This window comes from Pseudonaja textilis, chromosome 2, assembly GCF_049901715.1.
Source record: "Pseudonaja textilis isolate UNSWEBS1 chromosome 2, rPseTex1.2, whole genome shotgun sequence".
Taxonomy (NCBI): Eukaryota; Metazoa; Chordata; class Lepidosauria; order Squamata; family Elapidae; genus Pseudonaja; species Pseudonaja textilis.
The window spans coordinates 75,499,970-75,523,237 of record NC_141991.1 but is presented as its reverse complement, the minus strand read 5'-3'; the positions used below and the strand labels follow the sequence as shown (position 1 = coordinate 75,523,237).

The following is a 23,268-nucleotide window of genomic DNA, read 5'->3' as shown; positions in this document are numbered from 1 at the left end:
TTTTCAATGACTATGACCAAAACAAAGTGGTAATTGCGATTTGATCTGGTTACATGTAGAAGTAATCATAAATGTTAGTTTCACACGGTATGCTAAATCAAAATGGGAGTGGGGGAGGAAAGGAGGGAGAGAAAGAGAGAGAGAGATATCTCATGGGTATACCTGAACTTTGTGGCCATATCTACCATTCCTATTTAATTCAGTGGTCTATTGGTAGGAGTTAACAAGTTCTTCAGTCACAAAATTTAATCATTTCTGCTCTAATTCAACACTTTTAGTAAAAAAAAAATAGCATCAATTAACCAAAAGCTGCTGCATTTGAGCATTATTGCTGCTAAGCTGAAAAGTTCTTAGTCAGCAGAAACCTACTGGCTAAAATGTACTGTACCCATTGCTGATTACTGCCTCCCATCCAAAATAAGGAAGTCAAAACCATTTTATTCAGGTTGAGGCTGACTTTGGATGATGTTGGCATAAAGAAGGAAAGAACTTTAACATTTGCTATGGCTAATAGTGAATTGAATATACCTTATGACCTGGAGTTATTGTAAAGACAACATCATTTGAAATGATAGATGAATTGTCAACAGGGCTGTTGAGAGGATTATTAAGCGCTGGAACAAGACTAATAGGGCCCCCTCACAAGAGGGTGTCCCTGGCCGGAGCACCCATCTGAGGGAGGTAGCACAGTGGCCTTCTTGGCTGGGCTATTCATGGCACTGCCTGTGGCGGTTGTGGCCTGGACAGGGCATCATGTGTGCGGGCAGGCTGGGAGTGCCACTCCTCTCCTGCGGAGAGCGACGCATCATAGAGGTGGTGGGGCAGAGCGGCACACTCACGGGGCAGGCCAGCCATGCAATTTTTCTCCCGCAGAGGGGCGTGCCATAGAAATGAAATTAAAATTCAATAAATTACATAAATAACTGTTCACTGAGTTTCAGATTAATAAAGGTTATGTCAAACAAGGCTGCAAGGCAGTTTTGCTATACACATAATGTATAGAATAAGAAGTATATATCCAATATTGTTTTTCTTTTTTAAAAAATGGTTTTGTAATTTTTTTAAAAAATTTCCCCCTACATGGTCTCCTTTGAGCTCCATGGGCCCCAGAACAATATACTGTCTCCTCAGGCCTGGTTGTCAAGGCAGGTTTGTGTTGAGGCTTAGTGATTGAGAAAGTCCCCAATGTAGTTTTTTTTATCCTAGCTTATTTCCCAATCCTTCCATGAAGGAAGAAATTTTTTAGTGGGTTAGGTATATTACTTCATGTTATTCTGTGTACATAGCAAACCACTAATAAAATCTAAAGGACAAAAAGAACTTCAGTAGCAAAGATATATCATGTTCACTTATTTATTAGATGTATATGGCTGTCCATCTCACCCAGCACTCTTGCCAGCATACAAAACTGCCTGTGCCTGCCTGCCTGCCTATCTATCTATCTATCTATCTATCTATCTATCTATCTATCTATCTATCTATCTATCTATCTATCTATCTATCTATCTATCTATCTATCTATCTATCTATCTATCTATCTATCTATCTATCTATCTATCTATCATCTATCTATCTATCATCTCTCTCTCTCTCTCAATATATATGTAAAATAGGGCTAAAATTAATATTATTAAAATTCAGTGTAAAACATACAAAACCTGGGCATGGAAAGAATGTGTTTGTATTATGTGATCTGTTAGGATATGACAATTTATTCTGTATGCACAGCCTTTATGGCCTTGTTCAATAACTCATGATTAAATACCTCAGACATGGAGCTATTATGTACAGGATTAGATCAAGAATATTTACCCAAATGTTTCTTCAGCCATAGGGTCTGAACATTTAGTTAGCCAATTGCTGCAAATTTGTGTTTTTTTTTCTGATTGAAGTTGGGTTTGTCTTCATCTGTCACTATTTTTCTTATTTTGTTGTTTGATTTGAGATGCCCCAAGATGAACAGCTATATAAATTGATTTAACAACAAAAAACATTCTTGTAAGGAAATGATGCTAGAGAACATTCCAGCCTAAACAAACCCAATTAATGCATGTTTCAGAGGATACAAAAAATACTTTACATCATTCAGAGACCATCTGGTCTTAAACTGTCTTTAGCACAGTCCATATAAACATAAATAGCAATTCCATGCATGCTTACTAGAAAGTAAGTCTCATTGCCTCTAATGACTTTTATTTCTAGTAAATGTGTGCATGATTGTAGTTGATAAAAATACCAGTAAAGTTAATTCCAGAATGATGCTAGTGATTTTGGGGGGTAGCCTTAGAAAAGAAGCCTATATTACATACAGGTGCTATTAACAGCCAACCTGGCCTTAGCAGCCTTTTCCTTTTCACAGTTCATTTGCTAAATTAGGTATTATAAAAATAGTTTGGTGCGACTGGGAGGATGTGTGAACTTCATTGGCTTTACCATTTCTCAGTGATGACTGCTTTATGTTGGGTACATGGTCATCTCTTTTATGGTACAAGCAGGCAATTCATCCACATACATATGTTAAAGTCCCTGTGGAATGTTCTCACGTTAAGAGAGCAAAGAGTCACTACCTCAGAAGCAAGGTACACCCCAAATGTTGAGATCCCTTATATTCCATCCTATATGCCACCCAGTAAGAAGAGATGTTTACAACTGCCAAGGGGGAAAAAAGTCAGCCTAGCCCAAATAAAATGCAGCTTTGAGGATTTATGTCATTTTCCTTTTCCCTCTCAATTCTTCAGAGCAGAAGAGTAAAATAATAATCTGCATTTATTTCTTTTACTTATCAAACTTGCATGCAACCCATCTCATTGGAAGCAACTCTAGGAGACTTACAGACATTGAATAAACTACAGAACAAACGTTAAAATAATACAGATCTTAAATTTAAAACTGAATTAAAACTGAATTTATTTCTGCAGAAACAAAACATGACCAAATATATCTGATTTTTTTAAAATGGAGGAAGACCTCAGTTAATTTTTATCATGCTATAGTCAAGTCCCATGGCAGTAGTACTGAAAATGCATCCCAGATCATATAAGATCCATATACGTTTATATATTTTGTTCAATGGGATATGTTTTTCCCATTTTTAATTTTTTCAACAGGAAGATCATTTTTTTCTGTATTTGCTCAGTTATGCCTCTTTATGTAACTTGGAGTCGGATATGGAACCATGTGGCTTTTCAAATGTGTTGTATTCCAGGTTCAAAAGCTCCAGTCAACATGGTGAGTAATGAGTAATAAACAGCATGAGTTATAGTTTAGAAAGGTGTGTGGAGCCACAGATTGTCCATTCTCAAATATCATCCAAGCATCTTCAGTTTTTTCCTATTTCTCTGGCAGGACTCATTTTGCATTAAAAGAAATTTAAGTGGATTTCCCATTATTAGACTGCGAAGTTAGTAAAAAACTTTCTTTTGCTGAACTTCTATTTGTCCTCTTTCAAAAGCTCCCAAAGCACAAATTATGAATTGCTGCATTTTAATTGCAAATACATTCAGCTCAGGTTCTGTTTGAATTCATACTAACAAAAATGGAACAATTTGACAGAACGATTTTCTCCAATCTTGTTTTTTAAAAAAACTGGTAGGAAGCCATGAAAGCAAATGTCATAAAACTGCCCTGCCTTCCCCCCCACCCTATGGAATGACTTATCCAAGTCTAAACAGGTTTGCTCCAGACATAATTGTCATGAAGTAAACAGAATAATAAAAAATATGACTGAGGAACAAACAACTACGTTTATATAAAAAAAATTGTATGGTAAAATAGTCTTCTGTAATGTGGTGTTTTCCATTCATTATAACAGCTGGTGTTCTGTTAGGTAAAGCATTTTAATGAAATATATCCTTGTATTTTAATTTATCTGTGTATGAGACTGATATTATTTATGTGAGAGAAGCTATTATCTGAATTAACAAATCTGTTATTCAGAGGCCCATTGGATTCAGTGGATCATTCTCAAACAAATGAGTTTTCCATTTTGATAAGGTTCTAACCTAATAAGACTTTCATTTAAAATATCTTTCCAATAGAGCTTAAATTTAGATTTAAAAGAATGTTATATAAATTATCACTATGAAAAGATGGTCATGCAGTAAAATTAAAAGACACTATTCTCATGATGGGCAGCATTATTCTTCCATTCATCTAGAATTTTTCCTACCTGCTTGCCATTAACTGCTGCCACAATTCTGAAGACAGGAATAAGAGACAGCCCTCCCCACTCCCCCACCCCCAAGCTGAGGGTAATGCCATTCCATCATGAACTGGCAGGGGGTTGGTACCAAAGCAATTCGGCCAGTAGCCATTCTCTTGGATACAATGCTGATCAATCCTGCTTCTGACATGTTTGGGTCTCTAGGGGAACCAAACTTTTTTGGGGGAGAGGCAGTAATGGAAAGCATCAAACTCTCAATACAGCTGAGAAATTTCTTCAAGATATGCCAATGAGGAGTTTGCTGTATAACATCATGTCTTGTTTGAAGGGAAAAGTGTCTTAGCTTTTAATAAAAATTATGATATGACAGATATCAATTTCTTGAACATTCCCTTCTCTCTCTTTGTTCCTTTTCCGTTCCATTTCTTAAATTAACTGAGATAGTATCAAGACTGTCACACTCTACAGTTATTCCCTTTTAAATAATTTTAATTAATTAGAGAATAACTTCATCACTTATATTGATGAGCAGCAAAAAAGGATCAAAAAAGTTTAATAAATATGTAGATCATGATGTCAGTTATTAATTGTGCAGTTCTTATCCAACATTTCCAATGATGTTCAGAAAGGAGATAATGCTCAGCCTAATGGATAACCACCTCAGGCCTGGCTATAGCCCAATAAATTCTTACTCCTCATCCACATCTCTCAAATGGAGTGGCTCATTTTCATGGCTATGGAACAACATTTCAACCAAACTCCTCTGTATCTGTCTCGAGATATGATCAGTAAATTCAAATCAAATCCCCAATTATAACTTCAAAAAAGGCAACTATGATCTTATAGACAACGATCTCTCATCCCTTGATTGGCAATCTCTATTCACTGGATGCAATACTGTTGAAGACCATTACAACATATTTTTACTTGAAGTCAAAAGAGTCATCGAACTATATGTACCAACAACAACTCCCAAAACGAAACAAAAAAACAGATTACCCATAACAATAAGGAAACTTCAATCCAAAAAGAGATCACTTTGGCGGAAAAACAAATCTGGTCACGTTGCCAATTTCAAAAGCCGATACAAAAATTTATGCCACCAGATAAAGACCGAATGCACCAATTATCACATTAAACAAGAGGAAATCCTTCTAAGCACCAATTCCACCCATGCTTTTTACAATTTTGTAAACAACAAACTAAAAGATTCAAGGTCCATCCCACCCCTGATAGGACCTAATGGTAAAGACTGCAACGACGACACCATTAAAGCCAACTTCTTTAACACATTTTTCGGCTCAGTATTTGTAAACAGCAATGGATCATGCCCAGTATTTCCTAGCCGAACCACAGATAACAGAAGACAATGTTGAAAAAGCACTTCGCAATCTAAAACCATCTCTATCTATTGGACCGGATGAAATATGTGCCTACTTCTTAAAAAAGCTACCCACTGCCATAGCCAAACCTCTAAGCATAATCTTTGAAAAATCTTTCAGGACCAGTTCCTTGCCTAACCTATGGTCACAAGCCACGGTCATCCCCATCTTCAAAAAGGGAGACCTCAGTCTAGTTGAAAATTACAGACCAATCTCCTTATGCTGCGTCACCTGTAAAGTCATGGAATCAATTATTAACCAATCCATCATCCTCCACTTAGAGACAAACAACCTACTCTCCAATAAACAATTTGGTTTCAGAAAAAAACTATCCTGTAATCTGCAACTCTTACACTGCAAAAACTATGGACTACACAACTTGATCAGGGCAAAACAATTGATGCAATCTACATAGACTTCTGTAAAGCCTTTGATTCAGTGGTACACGACAAGCTACTCCTAAAAATAAAATCCTATGGTATCTCTGGACAACTGCATAACTGGATAGAAGCATTCCTGTCAAACAGACAACAAATGGTCAAAATTGGGAGCGTCCTATCAAATTCTGTACCTGTCAATAGTGGTGTCCCCCAAGGCAGTGTTCTAGGACCAACTCTCTTCATATTCTACATAAATGACCCCTGTGATCATATTAAGAGCAACTGCGCTCTTTTCGCTGATGATGTAAAGTTGTTCAATACCACAGACAATACTGCTACCCTTCAAAAAGATTTTGACTATGTATCAGAATGGTCAAACAAATGGCAACTTCAAATCTCAACAAATAAATGCTCTGTCTTACATATTGGCAAAAAAAATCAGAAAATAAAATACAAGCTGAATAGTCAAGATCTTGTTGATGATCCAAGCTCTGTAAAGGACCTTGGAATACTCACCTCTAATGATCTAAGTGCTAGAGCCCACTGCAACTATATAGCCAAAAAGGCATTAAGAGTTGTTAACCTAATCCTACGTAGCTTTTTCTCTGGTAATATCACACTACTAACTAGAGCATACAAAACATTTGCTAGACCAATCCTTGAATACAGCTCATCAGTCTGGAACCCACATTACGTATCTGATATTAGCACAATTGAGAAAGTCCAGAAATATTTCACAAGAAGAGTTCTCCACTCCTTTACTCGTTGTAGAATACCTTATGCCACCAGACTTGAAATTCTAGACCTAGAAAACCTTGAATTACGCCATCTCCGGTCTGATTTAAGCATGGTATATAAAATCATACATTGCAATGTCCTATCTGTCAATGAATACTTCAGCTTCAACCATAACAACCCAAGAGCACACAATAGATACAAACTCAAGGTTAACTGCACCAAGCTTGATTGCAGGAAATACGACTTCAGCAACAGAGTGATCAATGTCTGGAATACTCTACCCGACTCTGTAGTTTCTTCCCCAAACCCCAAAAACTTTAACCTTAGACTGTCTACTATTGACCTCACCCCTTTCCTAAGAGGTCTCTAAGGGGCGTGCATAAGCGCACCGACGTGCCTACCATCCCTGTCCTATTGTTTCTTTTATTTTTCTTTTATTTTTCTTTTATTTTTCTTATATGTACCCATTTCATGTATTCATAACTATGTATACACTTATACTTATTATCTTGTAAACAATTGACAAATCAAATAAATAAATAAACCTTGAAAAACAAGTAAACTGAGGTTTTTATCTAGTCCTTTTATGCCAGTAACTTGTATTCATTTTATAAGCAATACAATGGCCACTTAATGATTCTAATCTCTTAAATTACAAGATTAATTACAATACTATAAGAACTCAGGAAATATGTAACATTAAAGGAGTAACATTTAAAAATATTTAAGTTTCATGAGTTTGATTCATTCACACAAGTATAAGTATCTCATGAAAACATTGTATTCAGAGCTCAGAAGGCAAAGGTTGAATGAATGAATATAGCCTAGCAACAGGAGTATTTTCCAGACTGAGTATCTTATTCATTAAATTCTTCTTTGACATATTTTTAATCAGAATATTTCCTTCCATACCAAAATAATATAGAAATACCAATTAGATGTTCTTTTGTTGAATCACTGAAAGGTACAATAGTCTTATCAAGGTTAAGACTTAGCAATGTTATAATGCTAAAGTAATATGAAAAATCTAATTAGTGAATTATTTGCTCTTAATATTTGGTATTTATTACTTTCTATAAACATCTTAAATGTAAAGTTGTTCTTGGAACATAATGCAGATCAAGGACATTTTTTCCTGCAAAGTACAGGCTAAGTAAATTATATTTTAATAAAAAAATAATAGATGAAATAAATAGGTTGGAATTTTAAAAAACTCCATCAGCTGTTCAGATAAAGGAGAATCATCAAAGTCTGCTGGGAGTTTTGATTCTCACTTTGCCCGGGGAAACATCAAAGGGGCAGCTGCAGTACTGCAAAGTTTGTGAACTTGCCTGACAGAACACAAAAATACATTTCTTATTCTATTCCAACTAAATTGCACTGTATTAGACAGAGGAACTATTTTTAAAGGAAATAGGGAACAAGACACTGCTGAATTTAAATGAAGGTCTACCTACTCCAGCATTTAGTTTTCCAATGCTTAGTAACAGGCCTGCAGGAAATCCACAAATATTTTATACTGATGTTCCATGAATTGATATTTTGAGATAGCCACCATAGTACAACGATATTCCTAAACATGAAATAGTAAGGACGTGCATTGTGCTGTACCACACTCTCATTTTAGTTTGCTATGTACAGTATATGAACTCAACCATCTGCCTTAGTTAATAATACTATAATGGTTAAAAGTGCACTATTTTGTACTGCCCTAATATGAAGTACTAAATCATTTCATGTCATCTGCAAAATGGATGGTTTGTTTGTTCAACTCTAAATCCAAAATATCCAGGGTCAATTTAAACAACAATAATCCACATGCAGATTTCTGGAAGACCTCACTGCTTTCTCCTGCCAATTCTAAAAACCATTCTTGGCTTCTTATCCTTTAGTTAAATGTCTATCTTATTCTTCTATTCCTTTATATCAATATAACATTTATTCAGAGACATTTTGGAGAGACTATGTCAAAATATTTTTCTTATATACTGTGTCCATCAGGCCACTACTACCCACATGGAATTGTTACAGACATCAACAGGTTGGTGAGCCAGATTTAAAAAAATATCAGTAGGATTCCTTTGGTAAGATCTTTTTTAAAGGTTTCAGTATTATTTATTATTATTTATGAATATTCAGTATTATTAATAATACTTTATATGTGTTTATCCAGATCAAGCCTTGTTAGCTATGATTATTTGGATCCAGGATACTCAGGAACTCCTTTAAAAAATAGGAATAATAGACTAGATACTTTCCAATCTTGAGAAGCAGGAGCCAGTTTGAGTAATAAACTGCATATTTATATTTTAAGATAAATTTCACTATTTCAATTAGGAAAACTGGATAAGTGTTAATTTTCACTTAATATTTATATCTTGATCTAAAAAAATCTTTAAAATGTTGAATAAGCACCTGTCCAAATATGTTTACTTTACTATCAATGCCTGCATGCATCAATGAAAGTATATATTTATGATTTTATAAGTAAATTGCTTTCAATACAAATAAAAAATGGTGCAAATTAATTGGGATTTATCTTTTTATACATCGTTTAAAAAGTCACTGTATCAAACCTACCAACTAAGGGCAGTTTGTTGTAGCACTTAACACGCTGGACAAGAACTAGGGAGAGTCTATTTCAAATCCATCTATAAAGTGAGTAGTTTTTAGATAGTCACTCTGAGACCAACTTCTCTCACAAGGCTTTTGGGGTATAATGGAGATCCTCATGTTAGTTGCTTTTATCATCTGGATAACTGTAAGATATAAACTAGATGAGTGGCTCTCAGCCTTTTTTATTTTATAGCATATATCTCATAGGAAGGACTTCAAGGTCGAGAAACTGGAGGTCTTGTGACATCACAGATTGTTGGAAATTAGGTGGAGAAATTGAAAAATGGAGATAGACCATCCCTAGTGAAGTCACAAAGATGGTATTCTAGCTGTGCAGCACTTCCTGTCATTTACTCTGGCTCACTTATAGGGCACACCTGTGGATGTTTTGCAGCATGCAAATATGCCAGAGCCCAGCAGTTGAAAAACTAGACAAATAAATACACTTGTTATTTTTATGTTTTAATTGCAACAAATACTCTTTATTAGTTTAAGATCCAAATATGTATATTTGACTCTTATATCTACAAATTCCAAGTAGTAGTATTTCTCAATATAAAAATGATTTTAAAATTACAACTTCTGATACTTGCAGGAAATTGGTTAAGATTTAATTAGCAGTCTCTTCTCTTAAGGTTCCTCCACAATTACATTCTGCCGCAATTTAGGTGTATTTGGATTATTTTCGATTAGCCAATCAGCCAGCCATATCTATCAAAAAGAGCAACAATAAAATTCCTTGTTTAATTTCTGTATCAAGATACCGTTTGCTAATAGGAGGCACTCACACTCTGTTATTTCTACTGACCAACTTTCCTTTAATATTTCTCTTTTATAAAACAGTGAGGAAAGTAGAAACACCTTAAAATTCCTAAACCTTTCTTTTCATGATTTTTTGCTTTTGAAAATGTACCAGTTTGTCTGAATAGGTGCTGACAGAGGAGGCAGTCAGTCTAGACTGCTCCTGAAATACAAAGGCTCACCAATTATGGGCATTCTAGCTTAAAGGGACCAAACTCAATATGCATATAAACAACTATTGCTCTTATCAACCATCAATTTTTTTCCTTTGGATTTCTATCTGTCATGGAGCAAAGGACATTTTTCGTTAGCAAAGGAATGCTACCAGTTGTTATCTCATACTCATTCTGTCTCTTGATATGGGTCTTTCTTGATACATACAAAAGGATCTGCTGGTTTCTTCTTAGACAGCGCTGTAAGTCCTTTCAGTAGAGTAGGTATGACATATAAGTTAAGGTAATCTTTAGCAGCTTGCCCAGTTGGAATTGGTTCAATAAATACTGAAAGAAATACATTTAACATACTGAATTAAAACCAATAATTTGCCTTCTATTGGTGAGCACATATTCCATGCTTGTCTTCTCCTAAATAATAGTATCTCAAGCTGAAATCACTATTATTTTTGAATTCCAGACAAGAATGTCATGAAGAAAACTACAGTACTGTATTTCAGTAAAACAAAGTGGTAAATTTTATGGATTTTTTCTCTCTGTCACATTGTAAACTTACTCATAATTAATCATGGGTCAGTAAAAAAAAATAAAGCTTTTTTATATATAATATTTGTATGCCACTGATTCCACATGGACTCTTCATATAAGATTAACTGAAATCATACCTCATTTGCTAGATAATAAACAAACAATGCCAGAAGGGTCATATTGAACTTGGGATCCAAATAGAAATAATTCTTCTTTAAATCAGTTTATATTATTCTATAGGTGACTAAGTGGCATGGAAGAGATTTCAATACATAAACGCATTTGAGGTGAGTAGCGTCACCACATAGGAAAGCTACAATGAACATTACAGAAGTTCAACTGGAGCATTAACTGGTTCTCCTGCCAAAGATACTGCCATCTCAAGAACCACAATCTGATTTTTTTTTCCAGACAGCTTCCCTTTGAATCTTCTTCTCTAGAATTACAAATCAAGGGGCTGCCACAAAGAAGAGGGGGTCAACCTATTCTTCAATGCAGCTGAAGGCAGGACAAGAAACAATGGATGGGAACTAATCAAGGAGAAAACCAACCTAGAACTAAAGAGAAATTGCCTGACAGTTAGAACTGAGGGGAACGACTTCCCTCCAGAAGTTTGTCGATGGGACTAGAAGGTTTAAGCAGAGATTTTTAAGCAGAGATATGACAACCATTTGTCTGAAATGGTATAGAGCTCCTGCCTGAGCATGGGGTTGGACTAAAGGATCTTCCCAAGGTCCCTTCCAACTCTGTTATTCTATTTACCTAGAAAAATTTTAAGTATAAAGGAGCCACAAAGACCTTATTATTGATATATGGTACAGCTCAGCTGAGCTTATCACATGGTAACTGTAACAGAAGGATTACCATGAAAGAAAAAAAAACATCTCAAACATAGTGGTCAATATCAGCCACATGTTTCGTTACTATTTGGAGCATTTTGAATTATGTTTTCAAATACTTGCAACCTCCATAAACTTCACAAAAGCTAGGAATAAGTATGCAATAAAATCTTGATTATAATCTAGACTTGCCTACAGAAAATATGCAGATATCCAATTCAAATACTAATAGGAGCATCATACATACCAACCTCATTTGTGGTAGCACACTTTATTTTGAGTTGCAAATGAATATTGTCTCATATTAGCATAAGGATTTATGATAAAACATTGCAAATTGAAACTTACACTGACTTTGAGCTAAGAGTGAATAGCTGATTCAGTTCCTCTCACTGTTTAGCTATTAGGAGGATAAAATTAAGGAAACCATCTATGCTGCCTTCAACAGTTAGAGAAAAGATGAATATATATACATGTAAAATAAATTTATTTCCTCTACCGAGTATATACATATAGGGTGACGGGATTAGACAACAATGTCCGGTATTTAGTTTATTTAGCTTCATAGCAGGAAAGATGGTAAATACATACCCTCAGGAAACATGAACCGGATTTCTCTTTCAGCTGAGGAAAAGTTGGCACTACCATGAAGTCCGTTTCTCAGATCATCTGTTCCATAGATTGCTCTTAAACTAAAAGCAACACAGATATGCCCACACAGATGCAGTGCAAAATGATTCAGTTTCTATTTAGTATGACTGTAATTCAACTTTCATTGAGTTATAGGAATATCTCCACAAACTCTCTTAGCAACGATTAAGATAAGCTTATGAGTAGTCTTTTTTAGCCTGTTATTTAATAAAACAGACATAACATAGATCTCTGCCAGTAACTTTTATTGAGTTATAAGAATATCCCCACAAACACTCTTAGCAATGATTAAGCTTATGATGAGTCTTTTTTAATCCATGTAATAAACAGATGTAACATGGATCTCTGCCACAATTCTTCTATTTTCCCGTTTATTAAAATAATCCTTAATCTATAAAATAGTCCTAAGCCATGCAGCAGGTACATAGGACAGCATAGGAATATATCAGAGAAGTTTTATATCGCTTAGATCTGAATCTGATACACAAGTAAAGTCTTTAAATATACGAAACATAATTACATTGCTAAGTCTTAAATTGATAATACTTATAAAGGTGCAATATTAAAACCTGTCAGTTCATTTTAAGATAAATAGTTTTAAGTAATTAATTAATTAATTTACCAGTCAGGATGTGTTTCCTTAGCTACTATACTACTTGAGGGTCCAAGAAGTTCCTTCCAGTGTGAGATTGCCTTTTGCCGAGCAAGAACCATTGCAACTAAAGGTCCAGAACTCATGTAAGCTGTCAGATTTGGAAAGAACATTTTCCCATACTGTTCTACATAGAAGTTGCTACATTGCTCTGGACTTAGCTGAAGCTTCCTTTTCTATAAAAGATATGAAAAATATCTCTAAATATGATACCTTGCATAATCATATTTCTATAAAAGCACAGTAATGTGTTTGTATGAAGCCCTTTCTGATTAGTATATAGATTAGCCATTTAGACCTCCCTCTCGTTCATCTGATGTCATAGGGGAGCTTGTAATAAGTTACAGGTTCTTGACAGCCTCAAAATACCAATTCTTAATACAAATATAATGTATGATACATTACTGGAACTATAGTTCTTAAAATGAAATCCTTATTTATCACAAACTTGTCATTCAAATTTATTGTTACTATTTCAGGAAGGCTTTATATTCAGATGGAATTATTGTTTTACAAAAACAAAAATAGTTTTTGATTTGAAAATTTCCAGTAGTGAAAGAGTGACATCTAGTGGAAATCTTTAATAGTTTATCTATAGCCATATTTTTCTAGAACTGCTGCATTAGCACTTCCTTGATTAGAAAAAATAGCATATAACAATTGTTATACATCATACAGCATATAACAAAATTATCTAACAGAGATATGCACTGCTCTATTTATACTGGTTTTGGGTAGTAATTAAAGACCATCCTGTTCAGTTATGTTATTGCTATTGCAACATAAGCTTACAAACTGTTTCACAACTAAATAATATGTATCATCTAACATGATCACACTTTAATTGGGCCTTGTTCCTGAACATTTTTCTGTCATTCTTTGATGAAAGCATAGCCCTGAAAAAGGTAAATTAGAAATCTAAATTTTTCTTGCATTACCTGAACAATAGTAAATCCTGATCTGAGAATTATATCTTCTATTTCTACTTCTTTGTTGATAACATCTGGCTTGATGATTGCCAAGGTTCTTTCAACATAAATTTGAGGTTCGGGCATTAAAGCCTGCATTTTTCAAATTAAAATTCACGTTGTCTTCTCCCACTGAAATTATAGAATTATTATACCTTTAACATATGCTCTTGTTTGAGGGATGAAAGAACAGTAATCTGACCTTTCAGAAGAATAATTTATTCCAAAATAGATTGCATTAGCCAAAACAGGACATCACACCCATTATGCACATTTATTCTAGCTGAGAATTAAGACTGCAGTGCTGAAGGTTCACCATTGGCTTGCAAATTAAAAATTATATGGAAACTTTAGCCTATTTCCCAAAGGAACAAAATGACAAATTAGAGACGGCTCCTCCTGCATCAACCAGAAAAGTAGAGCTATTTGACCTTTTCTTCTTTGCCAGAAAGCTAAACAATTTTTTTTTTGTAAATTTAAACGTCTGAGTAATTATGATGCGCCGAAATCTTACCAACGCTTACTCGCCCAATAATGCCACATTTACTGGGGCTTTACCCCTTTGATGAAAAGGATCAGACGGCAGTCCTCCGTAATGATATCTATGCCTTATTCTGTAGAAGTAACACCTTTCCACGGATCTCGTGAACCAAGTAAGAGAATTGCAACCTCAAGCGACACCCCCTTTCTTTGCCACTACCCCCCAACTGCAATTTTGCCCGTGACTTTTCGGTGTCACCGAACCAACGCCCCCCCGCCCCCCCGAGAAATCGCCTTTACCAGCCCGCTAACTAAGTCCTACCCTACCGAATACGGTTGCTAGACAACCAGACAAACTATCCGGAAAACGCTGGGTCTACGGTAGCCGGCAGGGTCAGGTTCAAAGCGAACATTGGCTACGCTTTTATCATTTCTGCCTTATTTTTTTTTTTACAGCATATCGCTAGCTTTTTTATGGGAAGACCGTTCCTATCACATCCATAGATATTTTGGTACGTGTATTATTTTAAAATTAATTAAAATTAAAACACTAAAATTAAAGCTACCGATATGGGTAAAAATTCGGAGAAACACAAGAAGTCAGAAAAATACGTGTGCTGCCGACTAGTGGCTCACTTCATTTTCGCAGACGGGTTTGATCGCTTTACAATCTAGCCCCGTCTGTGGTGGTCTATGAACAATGAAACTCACGTTCCTTCCTGGAAAAGCCTAATACTTCTTTCATTAACTAGATGCCTCCCAGTTAGGTTGGTCTTCTCTTTCAATCAACTTGCAAACTCAGGAATGAATTCTGCTTCTGCCGGTATCATTCTTGGGATCACTGGTGATTTTCTAAGAAAGCAGAAAAAGTCACTAAAAGCGAAGCAATATCCTTGTAAATGATGGATAGTCAACTGTTTGCATCTGCTGATCGTTCATTGGAAACCTTGTTCAAACATATAGTTTTATACATTTTTAAAAAGTTAGATCATGTATAACTATGTATCGATAAACAAGGTGGTATGATGGTTAAAGTGTTAGACTATGATTAGACAGATCCACAATCATGTCCAGTCTGGGCATTCACACTCAGCTTGGCCTACTTTACAGGTGTGTTATCTGGAAATTTGAAGTGCTCTGGACACTTGGGCTTCTGAAGGAAAAGTGGGAATTTGAATTTTACATATAATTAATACAATCCTATACAAATCTACTAAGAAATAAGGCTGTCTTCTCCTGTAACATATTTCCCCCCTTTCCCTTCCTTTCCCAATAAATTGCTTATGCTATGCCAACACTATTTAGAAATCTAATGTGTCTACTTTCATAATTATAATCATCTTTATATGGCTGAATAACATCAAAGGTGTGATTTTTGTACAATTTTGTACCAATCACTATTTCTGTATTCAATTCACATTAATGCTTTCCCATTCAATCTTGATGCTACCTGTTTGTTTTATCAATTGAGTAGCCAATCTTCACTGTATTCAACTGACTTATATATTTCTTCTACTCAGCTCTCATATTCCTAAGTCAGAAGCAAGTTCTTGTTGAAAGATATTTTTCAATGTACTACATCTTGGTGTCAAATGTATCCCCAAATACTTAACCTTATTTGTGACTTGAATTTTCAATAGGTCTGCCAGTTCTTCTCTTTGTCTTAGTAGCATATTCTTTGTCAAAATCTTTGTTTTATCTTTGTTTATTTTCAAACCAGCCACCTCACCATATGTCTCTATCTTTTCCAATAATTTTGGAGCTGTTTCTAAAGGGTCTTCCAAGTTAAAGGCCAAATTGTCCGCAAAGGCTTGCAATTTAAATTCTTCCTTTTTGATTTTCATTCCTTTTATACTTTTATCATCTCTAATATTTCTATTCAACACTTCCAAAGTCAATACAAATAGCAAAGGTGATAGTGGGCATCCTTGTCTTGTACCTTTTCTTATATTGATAGAATCGTGAATTCTCCCTCTATCATTACCTTTGCCGTTTGCTTATAATATATGGCTTCTATTGCTTGGATAAATTTTCTGGCGAAACCCATCTGTTCCAATAATAATAACATGAATCGCCAATTCACATTATCAAATGCCTTTTGTGCATCTAAGAATATCAAAGCCATTTGCTTTTTGGGATGTGCCACATAATATTCCAAAGTGTCCAGAATTACTCTCATATTGTCTTTTGATTTGTCTCTTTGGCAGAAATCCATTTTGATCTGGATGAATCAAGTTATTTAAGTATTTTTTAAGTCTTTCTGCCAAAATTGAAGCAAAGATTTTATAGTCTGCATTTAATAAAGAAATAGGTCTATAATTCTTAATTTGCGATGGATCAGCCTCTTCTTTCTCTCCATATATCTTTTAAATTTAATTCATCTGTCATTTTAAAAAAAGATTTAGGGAGAGTCTTTCTGTTATGCTTTGTTGTTGTTGCTGTATAGTCCAATTTATTGTCTACAATTCCATTGAAATCTTCCATCATAACTATATTAACATAGTCCAGTCCAATTATTTTCATGCGTAATTCTTTATAGAATTTTTCTTGTTTATCATTCTTGTTTATCGTTCGAAGCATAAATTGCAATCAGGAGTGTTTGCATATTATTGTCCATTATTTCCACCATTAATACTCTTCCATCTTCATCAGTATGAATCAATTTTGCTGGGATAGTCTCTTTAATGTATAAAACCACTCCTCTTTTCTTACATTGAGTCAAATAAGTGAATATTTTCCCTAATTTTGGCTGTACCAACAATTGTTCATATTGTTTTTTAATATGTACTTCTTGTAAACAAATTATATCAAATTTTAATTTCTCTAATTTATGAAAAATTTTCCTTCTTTTAACAGCTGAGTTAAGTCCATTTATATTCATTGTAATCAATTTTTTCTCTTCCATGATTATATTTTGTAATTAGGTTTGGCAGCTCTCGTGGATCTTGGTTCACCTTGTTCTTTGATCTCCACCTGTCCACCTACTGCGCCTTCTTCTTTTTCAGTCCCCATTTGGTCCTCTTGGAATTCAATTAGTGAGATCTCTTTTTCTGTTTCTTCCTCTCTCCTTCCAAAAAATTCTGTGTAGAATAATTCTGCTTTCTCAATTGAATCAATTCTGTGTCTCTGTTCTTGCCATGTAAACATTAGTCCTTCTGGAATCAGCCATCTATAATTCACCTCTTTTTTCAATAACATTTTAGTCAGGAATCGATATTCTCTTCTCATCTCTCTCACTCTTCTAGGTATTTGTTTTAAAATCACAATCTCCTTGCCTTTGTATTTCAATGTTTTCTCTCTTGCCACTTGTAATATTTGTGTTTTAATGGCTTTTTTTGTAAATCTGATGTGAACTTCTCTTGGTAGGTTGTTTCTCATCGCATATCTTGTAAAAACTCGGTATACCTCATCTACTCCATCCATCATCTTCTCCTCTGTTACTTCCAAAGCTTCAGCCAGTATTTCTATCATTATCGCAGCTAGATTTTGTCCTTTTGCTTCCTCTATATTTTGAAATCTGAGATAAAATTCTGATCTGTCCATCTCCCACTTCAGCATCCCACTTTTATCTTGTTCAACCACTGTTAATCTACTGTCAATGTTTCCAATCTTCTTGTCTCTTTGTTTATCTTCTTCAATTTTTTGGAATCTCTCATCATACTTCGCCATCTTTGCTGGATATTTTCAATTTTTTCATTGGTCTTCTCTGTTCTTTGTTCAATATTCTCTGTTCTTTGTTCAATGTTCTCTATTCTCTTTTCAATGGTGTCTGATTTTGTTTTGAGGTCTTGGATTCCTTGCATAATCATCTGTAGAGTCACTTTTTCTTGTTCTTTATCTTGCTTTAACATTGTCTGAATTAAACGTCCTCCAGATGGTGGGGAGGTGGAAGTAGAAGTTGAGGCGCCAGAAGGTATGAGTTTCCTACTCATTTTGAACAATTCAAAATCTTCAAATTCTTTTAGACATTAATCTGATTAGTAAAGTAGTCAATTATAATCCAAGCTGGGAAATAAAAGTGGTAAAGAATAAAAGGCCCAATGGTAGTAAAAAAAAGGAAAGAAAAATTCTTCAGGTTCTTCTGAACCTTAATCCAATTATGAATAGTCAATTGTAATCCAAGATAAAAGATAAAAATAAGAAGAAGAAAAAAGCCCAATAATAATAAGAAAAGGATGAGAGAAAAATTTCTTCAGGTTCTTCACACCTTAATCCAATTAAGAGGTCTCAAAAATAAAGTAAACCAAAAATATGGATGGAAAAAGCAAAAATCCCAATGAAAAAAGAAAAAGGAAAAATTCTGAGGCTTTCCCTTTAAAATAAAAAGCAAAAGTAAAAATATTACAAAAATAAAGGTTTTTTTTTTAAAGAAAGGAGTACAATAGATCTGGTAAGGAGGGGTAACACAACTAAAAAAAAATAAAAAGAACACACTGCACTTTATTTAATTATCCAAGGCTCTTGTTATGGCTCTCTTCTCCACAAGCTTCAAAGCCGGGCTTCAATTGTTGATAGAAGTCCAAAAGAACACCTGTAATAACACTGTCCCGTGCTCTTCCCTCTATCTAATCAAGTTGCAATGTCCTTGAAAGTGAGTCTTTCACAGTTCTCTCAACTTCAACTAAAATATTTTCAAGCCTCTAGTTGGCAGTGTTACAAAGTTTCTTTGTTCTCACTTTCCCCCTCCTTTCCCAGACAGACCGTAATAGAAGTTAAAAAAAGGAGAGAATATATATATATATATATATATATATATATATATATATATATATATAAAGAAAAATAACTAAAGGGAGCCTCTAATCTAAAAAATTGAAAAATCAAAAAAAGAAGAAAAAATAAATATATATAAAAGAAAAACCAGTCCAGTTAACAAATGCTAAGTCGCAACAGAAGTCCAGTGATAAAGAAAGTAAAAAAGTAAAAAGCCAAGCCTCACTTTGACGTTTGTATTTAAAAACCGCCACTTATTCAGTTCTGTCAAAACTTTTACAGATTTTTTCTTTTCTTAGGGTGTCCTTTTAAATCTCAGAATAATGGTTAAAAAAAAAAAAAGTTCTTACCAAGCCGACACACTTTCTCTTCCAGTCTCTTCCGTTCCAGAGCTGTCCCAACTTCAGCAGCTTTATGGCTGCCTCTCCGCCGCTGGCAAAAAGGGCTTCTCCTGAATCGACCAGGGACTTTGCCATATCCCTGGGATCCACAGGATGTGCCCTTCACTATCACCATCTCTACGGGACGTTTGGACCGACCAAGGGCAAAGATATCAGCTGCAATCTCAGAGCTCCGAGATTGCAAGCTGTATCGTCGTGACGTCAGCTCCGCCCTCATTAAAAGAGAACAATTACATTAAATTTAAACAACAGATAGCGTTAGATTTGATGAAATGGGAAAATCTACAATTGTCATTAATAGGGAGAATCTCAACAATTAAGATGAATATCCTACCCAGAATCTTATACTTGTTTCAAACAATACCAATCAGGCTTGGAAAAGACTATTTTGAAGATTTAAATAAAATTGTGTTGAAGTATATATGGCAAGGCAAAAAAGAGAATAAAGAGAATAAAGTTAAAACTTTTACAAGATGCTAGAATTAGAGGAGGATTTGGTTTGCCTAATTGGGAGTTGTACTATCAAGCTGCAAATTTGATGTGGGCCAAGGAAAGGATAACATTAAGAAAGACGAGATTGTTGACACTAGAAGGACATGATTTGTTGTTGGGCTGGCATGCTTTTCTATGGTATAAGGGAACTAAAACACAGGGCTATTTTAGAAGACAACATATACAGGAGTCTTTGGTTAAATTGGGAGAAGATTAAAAGACAATGTTATTTGAAAATTCCAGTTTGGTTATCAACTATTGAAGCATTTTCCTATCCAATAATATATACGAAGGAACAAACAGTTAGATATGGGGAAATATTGGATGAAAAGGGTGAACTTAAATCGATGCAAAATTTAGAGGAACAAGGTATAAAGATGAATGGGTTTTCATATGCGCAAATACATTCAAGGTATGATGAAGATTTTAAAACAGAAGGATTCTATGATAAATTGACTGATTTAGATAAGATTTTGACAGGTACTGATGAAAAGGTGATTAAAAAATTATATGGTTATTTATTGGAAATTAAACTAGAGGAAGAACAAGTTAAAGAAACTATGATTGCTTGGGGGAAGAATTTTGGATATGGGATTGATTTAGAGAAATGGCAAAAATTGTGATCTCAAAATTATAAAATGACAATGTGAACAGCATATAAAGAAAATTTGTATAAGATGTTTTACAGGTGGCATTTTCCCCCAACAAGAATAGCAAGAATGTTTAAGAATAAATCCGAAAAATGTTGGAAATGTCATCAGATACCTGGCTCATATTACCGTATGTGGTGGACTTGTGAGGACGTTAGAAAATATTGGACTAAAATTCGCATGTGGTTGGAAAAAATGACAAAGAAACACATAGACTTGAAACCAGAGATTTTTTTATTGGGAATTTTACCTGACACATATAGTAAAGATTTGAAATACCTGATTGTAAATGTATTAACAGCGGCTAGGATTGTATTTGCTAAAAATTGGAAAAATTAGAAAATACCATTGCAGGAGAAAATCATTAAGAAAATATTGGAATGTGCTGAAATGAGTAGATTGACATTTGAAATTAGAGAACAAAAGGATAAACAAATTTATAAAATTTGGGACCTTTTCTATTAATGGTTAGATAATAAAACACAATAATAGAATATCTAGAATTTCAGAAAATAATGAACATATAAAGATATATATTTTTTTGATATCATATTTATAAAATGTTTTTAGGATAGGTTTGGTAGGATTATATGAATTGTTATAAAATAAATTAAGTAAATTATAGTTATCTCGCAAAGTATGAATGAATAAAATTATAGTCAAATGATTGTTTAATAGCGATACTAGGGTATTTAATCTCTGATTGATAATATGAATTATTATGCAGTGTAACTGTAATTGAGACTACAAAATGAATGCACAAAAAATTGGTAAACCAACCAACACACTGCTTATATATTTATGAAAGAAAGCTGGATGTTTTTATGTTTTGTTTGTTTTTGTTTGTCTTTAAAAATCAATAAAATTGTTTTTTTTTTAAAAAAGAAAGATATTTTTCTTCTTTCAGCCCTCATAACTATATGCTAGCCACTACCTGCCTAACAGGATTTGCACATCTTAATGATTTTCTATCTATTTCCCCATGTGTAGTAAGCATACTACAAAATACAGTCATAAACTTGCTCTAGTTTAATAATAATAATATAATAATGAAACATATATATGTATGTTTATATGTATAAAACAAGATGGTCCTCAATTTGCAACAATTGAGTCCAGAATTTATGTTACTAAGTGAGAAATTTGTTAATTGAGTTTTGCCCCATTTTACAACTCTTCTTGAACATTTGATAACTGAATCACTGTAGTTGTTAAATTAGTAACTTGACTGTTAAGTGAATTGGGCTTCCCCATTGACTTTGCTTGTCAGATGGTCACAAGGGGGGATCACATGATCCTGGAACAGTGCAACCATCATAAATGTGAATCAATTGTCAAGCATCCAAATGTAAATCGTGTGACCATGGGGATGCTTCAAGGGTCATAAGTGTGAAAAAATGGTCATAAGTCGCTTTTTTCAGTGTCACTTTAATTTTAGTCACTAAATGAACTTTTGTAAGTCAAGGACTACTTATATATAATTTTAGCTATTGTCTATTCACTGCAGGATGAAGACCTCATCTGCATGTTTCCATCCAATGTGATCCTGAGCTTTCTTTTGGCAATTGGGCCTACAATACTTGCTAATGTCGTCCATCCATCTTGTTTTAGGTCTCTTTTGTGAATGCCTTTTATTAAGTGGGATCCATTCTATGATACACCTTCCATCAGTTCTTTTTGCTATGTGACCAGCCCATTTCCATTTCAATTCTTTTACTCTCTTGATAATATTGTATACTTTCATTTGTTCTCTAGTCCATGTGCAGGTCTGTCTTGTAATGCCGAGGCTCTTTGTGCCATGGCTCTTTGTGCCACTCGCAGCTTTTATATTGATTGTGAGGTTAGTGTCTCTGTTTCACTGGCATATGTTAGAGCAGGTAGCACAGAGTGATCAAAAACTTTTCTCTTCAGGCAAACACACACACATATATGCAGTGTCTATGTATATATACACACAGACACGCACATAAACAAATAAATAAAAAAGAAAGCTAAAAGTGCAAGAAAAACAAGTAAAGTAAAAATAGAAAAATGATAGAGAAATAACCACTAATCTTCTTTACAGCAGTTCATTACTATTAGAGATTTACCTCTTGCCTTTTTTCTGATAAAAGAATTCAGTTAACCATCTCATGTAGATAGTCTTTTTTTATCAGTCAATTAGCCACCTGAAGTGTCATCTTCATCAACCATTTCTCCATTGTAAGGTAGTGCTGAATCTTTCCATCTTTGTGCATACCATAATCTCACTGCACCTATTATGCAGTATCACAAAGGAACTTTTTTCCCCCAACTGTTTGTCCATCAGTCCCAAAAGAATAATCTCTGGTCTCAATTTTAATTTTTGAACATTCTCTGAACCAATTTTTCTAGCTATGTACATACTCATCAAATGATAAAATGTCTCTTCTTGTTGTTCATGTTCTAGATAATTTTTCTGGTGTCATACAAACATTCTGTTTAAAATATAACGTAGTATAAACTTCAATGCTTTCAATCACATATTTCCCCACTGTTCTATTTGATAGTATAACCAAAATTTTAGCTTATTTTATCATACATTTCTTGTATGATTCTTTTGTTTCAAATTGCGCTGTCCCATCTGAAAACCATCATGGATCCATTCTATTTCAATAAAAGTT

General features: G+C 34.3%; 1 protein-coding gene across 3 annotated transcripts; it reads right to left on the bottom strand.

The window, feature by feature from the left end:
• Positions 1-9,730: 9,730 nt before the first annotated feature.
• Positions 9,731-14,733, bottom strand: NME5 (NME/NM23 family member 5). 3 transcript variants are annotated; one of them, XM_087924343.1, is made up of 6 exons: positions 14,698-14,733; positions 13,861-14,022; positions 12,893-13,098; positions 12,211-12,311; positions 10,461-10,579; positions 9,731-9,989 (listed from the first exon to the last, which is right to left on the bottom strand). In XM_087924343.1, the coding sequence occupies exons 2-6, from the start codon at positions 13,987-13,989 to the stop codon at positions 9,909-9,911; spliced, it is 636 nt and encodes a 211-aa protein (XP_087780469.1). In that variant the 5' UTR covers positions 13,990-14,022; positions 14,698-14,733; the 3' UTR covers positions 9,731-9,908. The 3 variants fall into 3 exon arrangements, with proteins under 3 accessions (XP_087780469.1, XP_026552321.1, XP_087780470.1); XM_026696536.2 differs by having other exon boundaries at positions 14,405-14,716; XM_087924344.1 differs by having other exon boundaries at positions 14,671-14,709.
• Between the last annotated feature and the right edge of the window lie 8,535 nt (positions 14,734-23,268).

Coding starts and splice junctions, on each gene's coding strand:
- NME5 (XM_087924343.1), bottom strand. CDS start 13,989: ATGCAGGCTTTAATGCCCGAACCTCAAATTTATGTTGAAAGAACCTTG. Junction 13,099..13,860: donor CAGGATTTACTATTGTTCAG/GTAATGCAAGAA, acceptor TATCTTTTATAG/AAAAGGAAGCTTCAGCTAAG. Junction 10,580..12,210: donor CCGGTTCATGTTTCCTGAGG/GTATGTATTTAC, acceptor TATTTCTTTCAG/TATTTATTGAACCAATTCCA.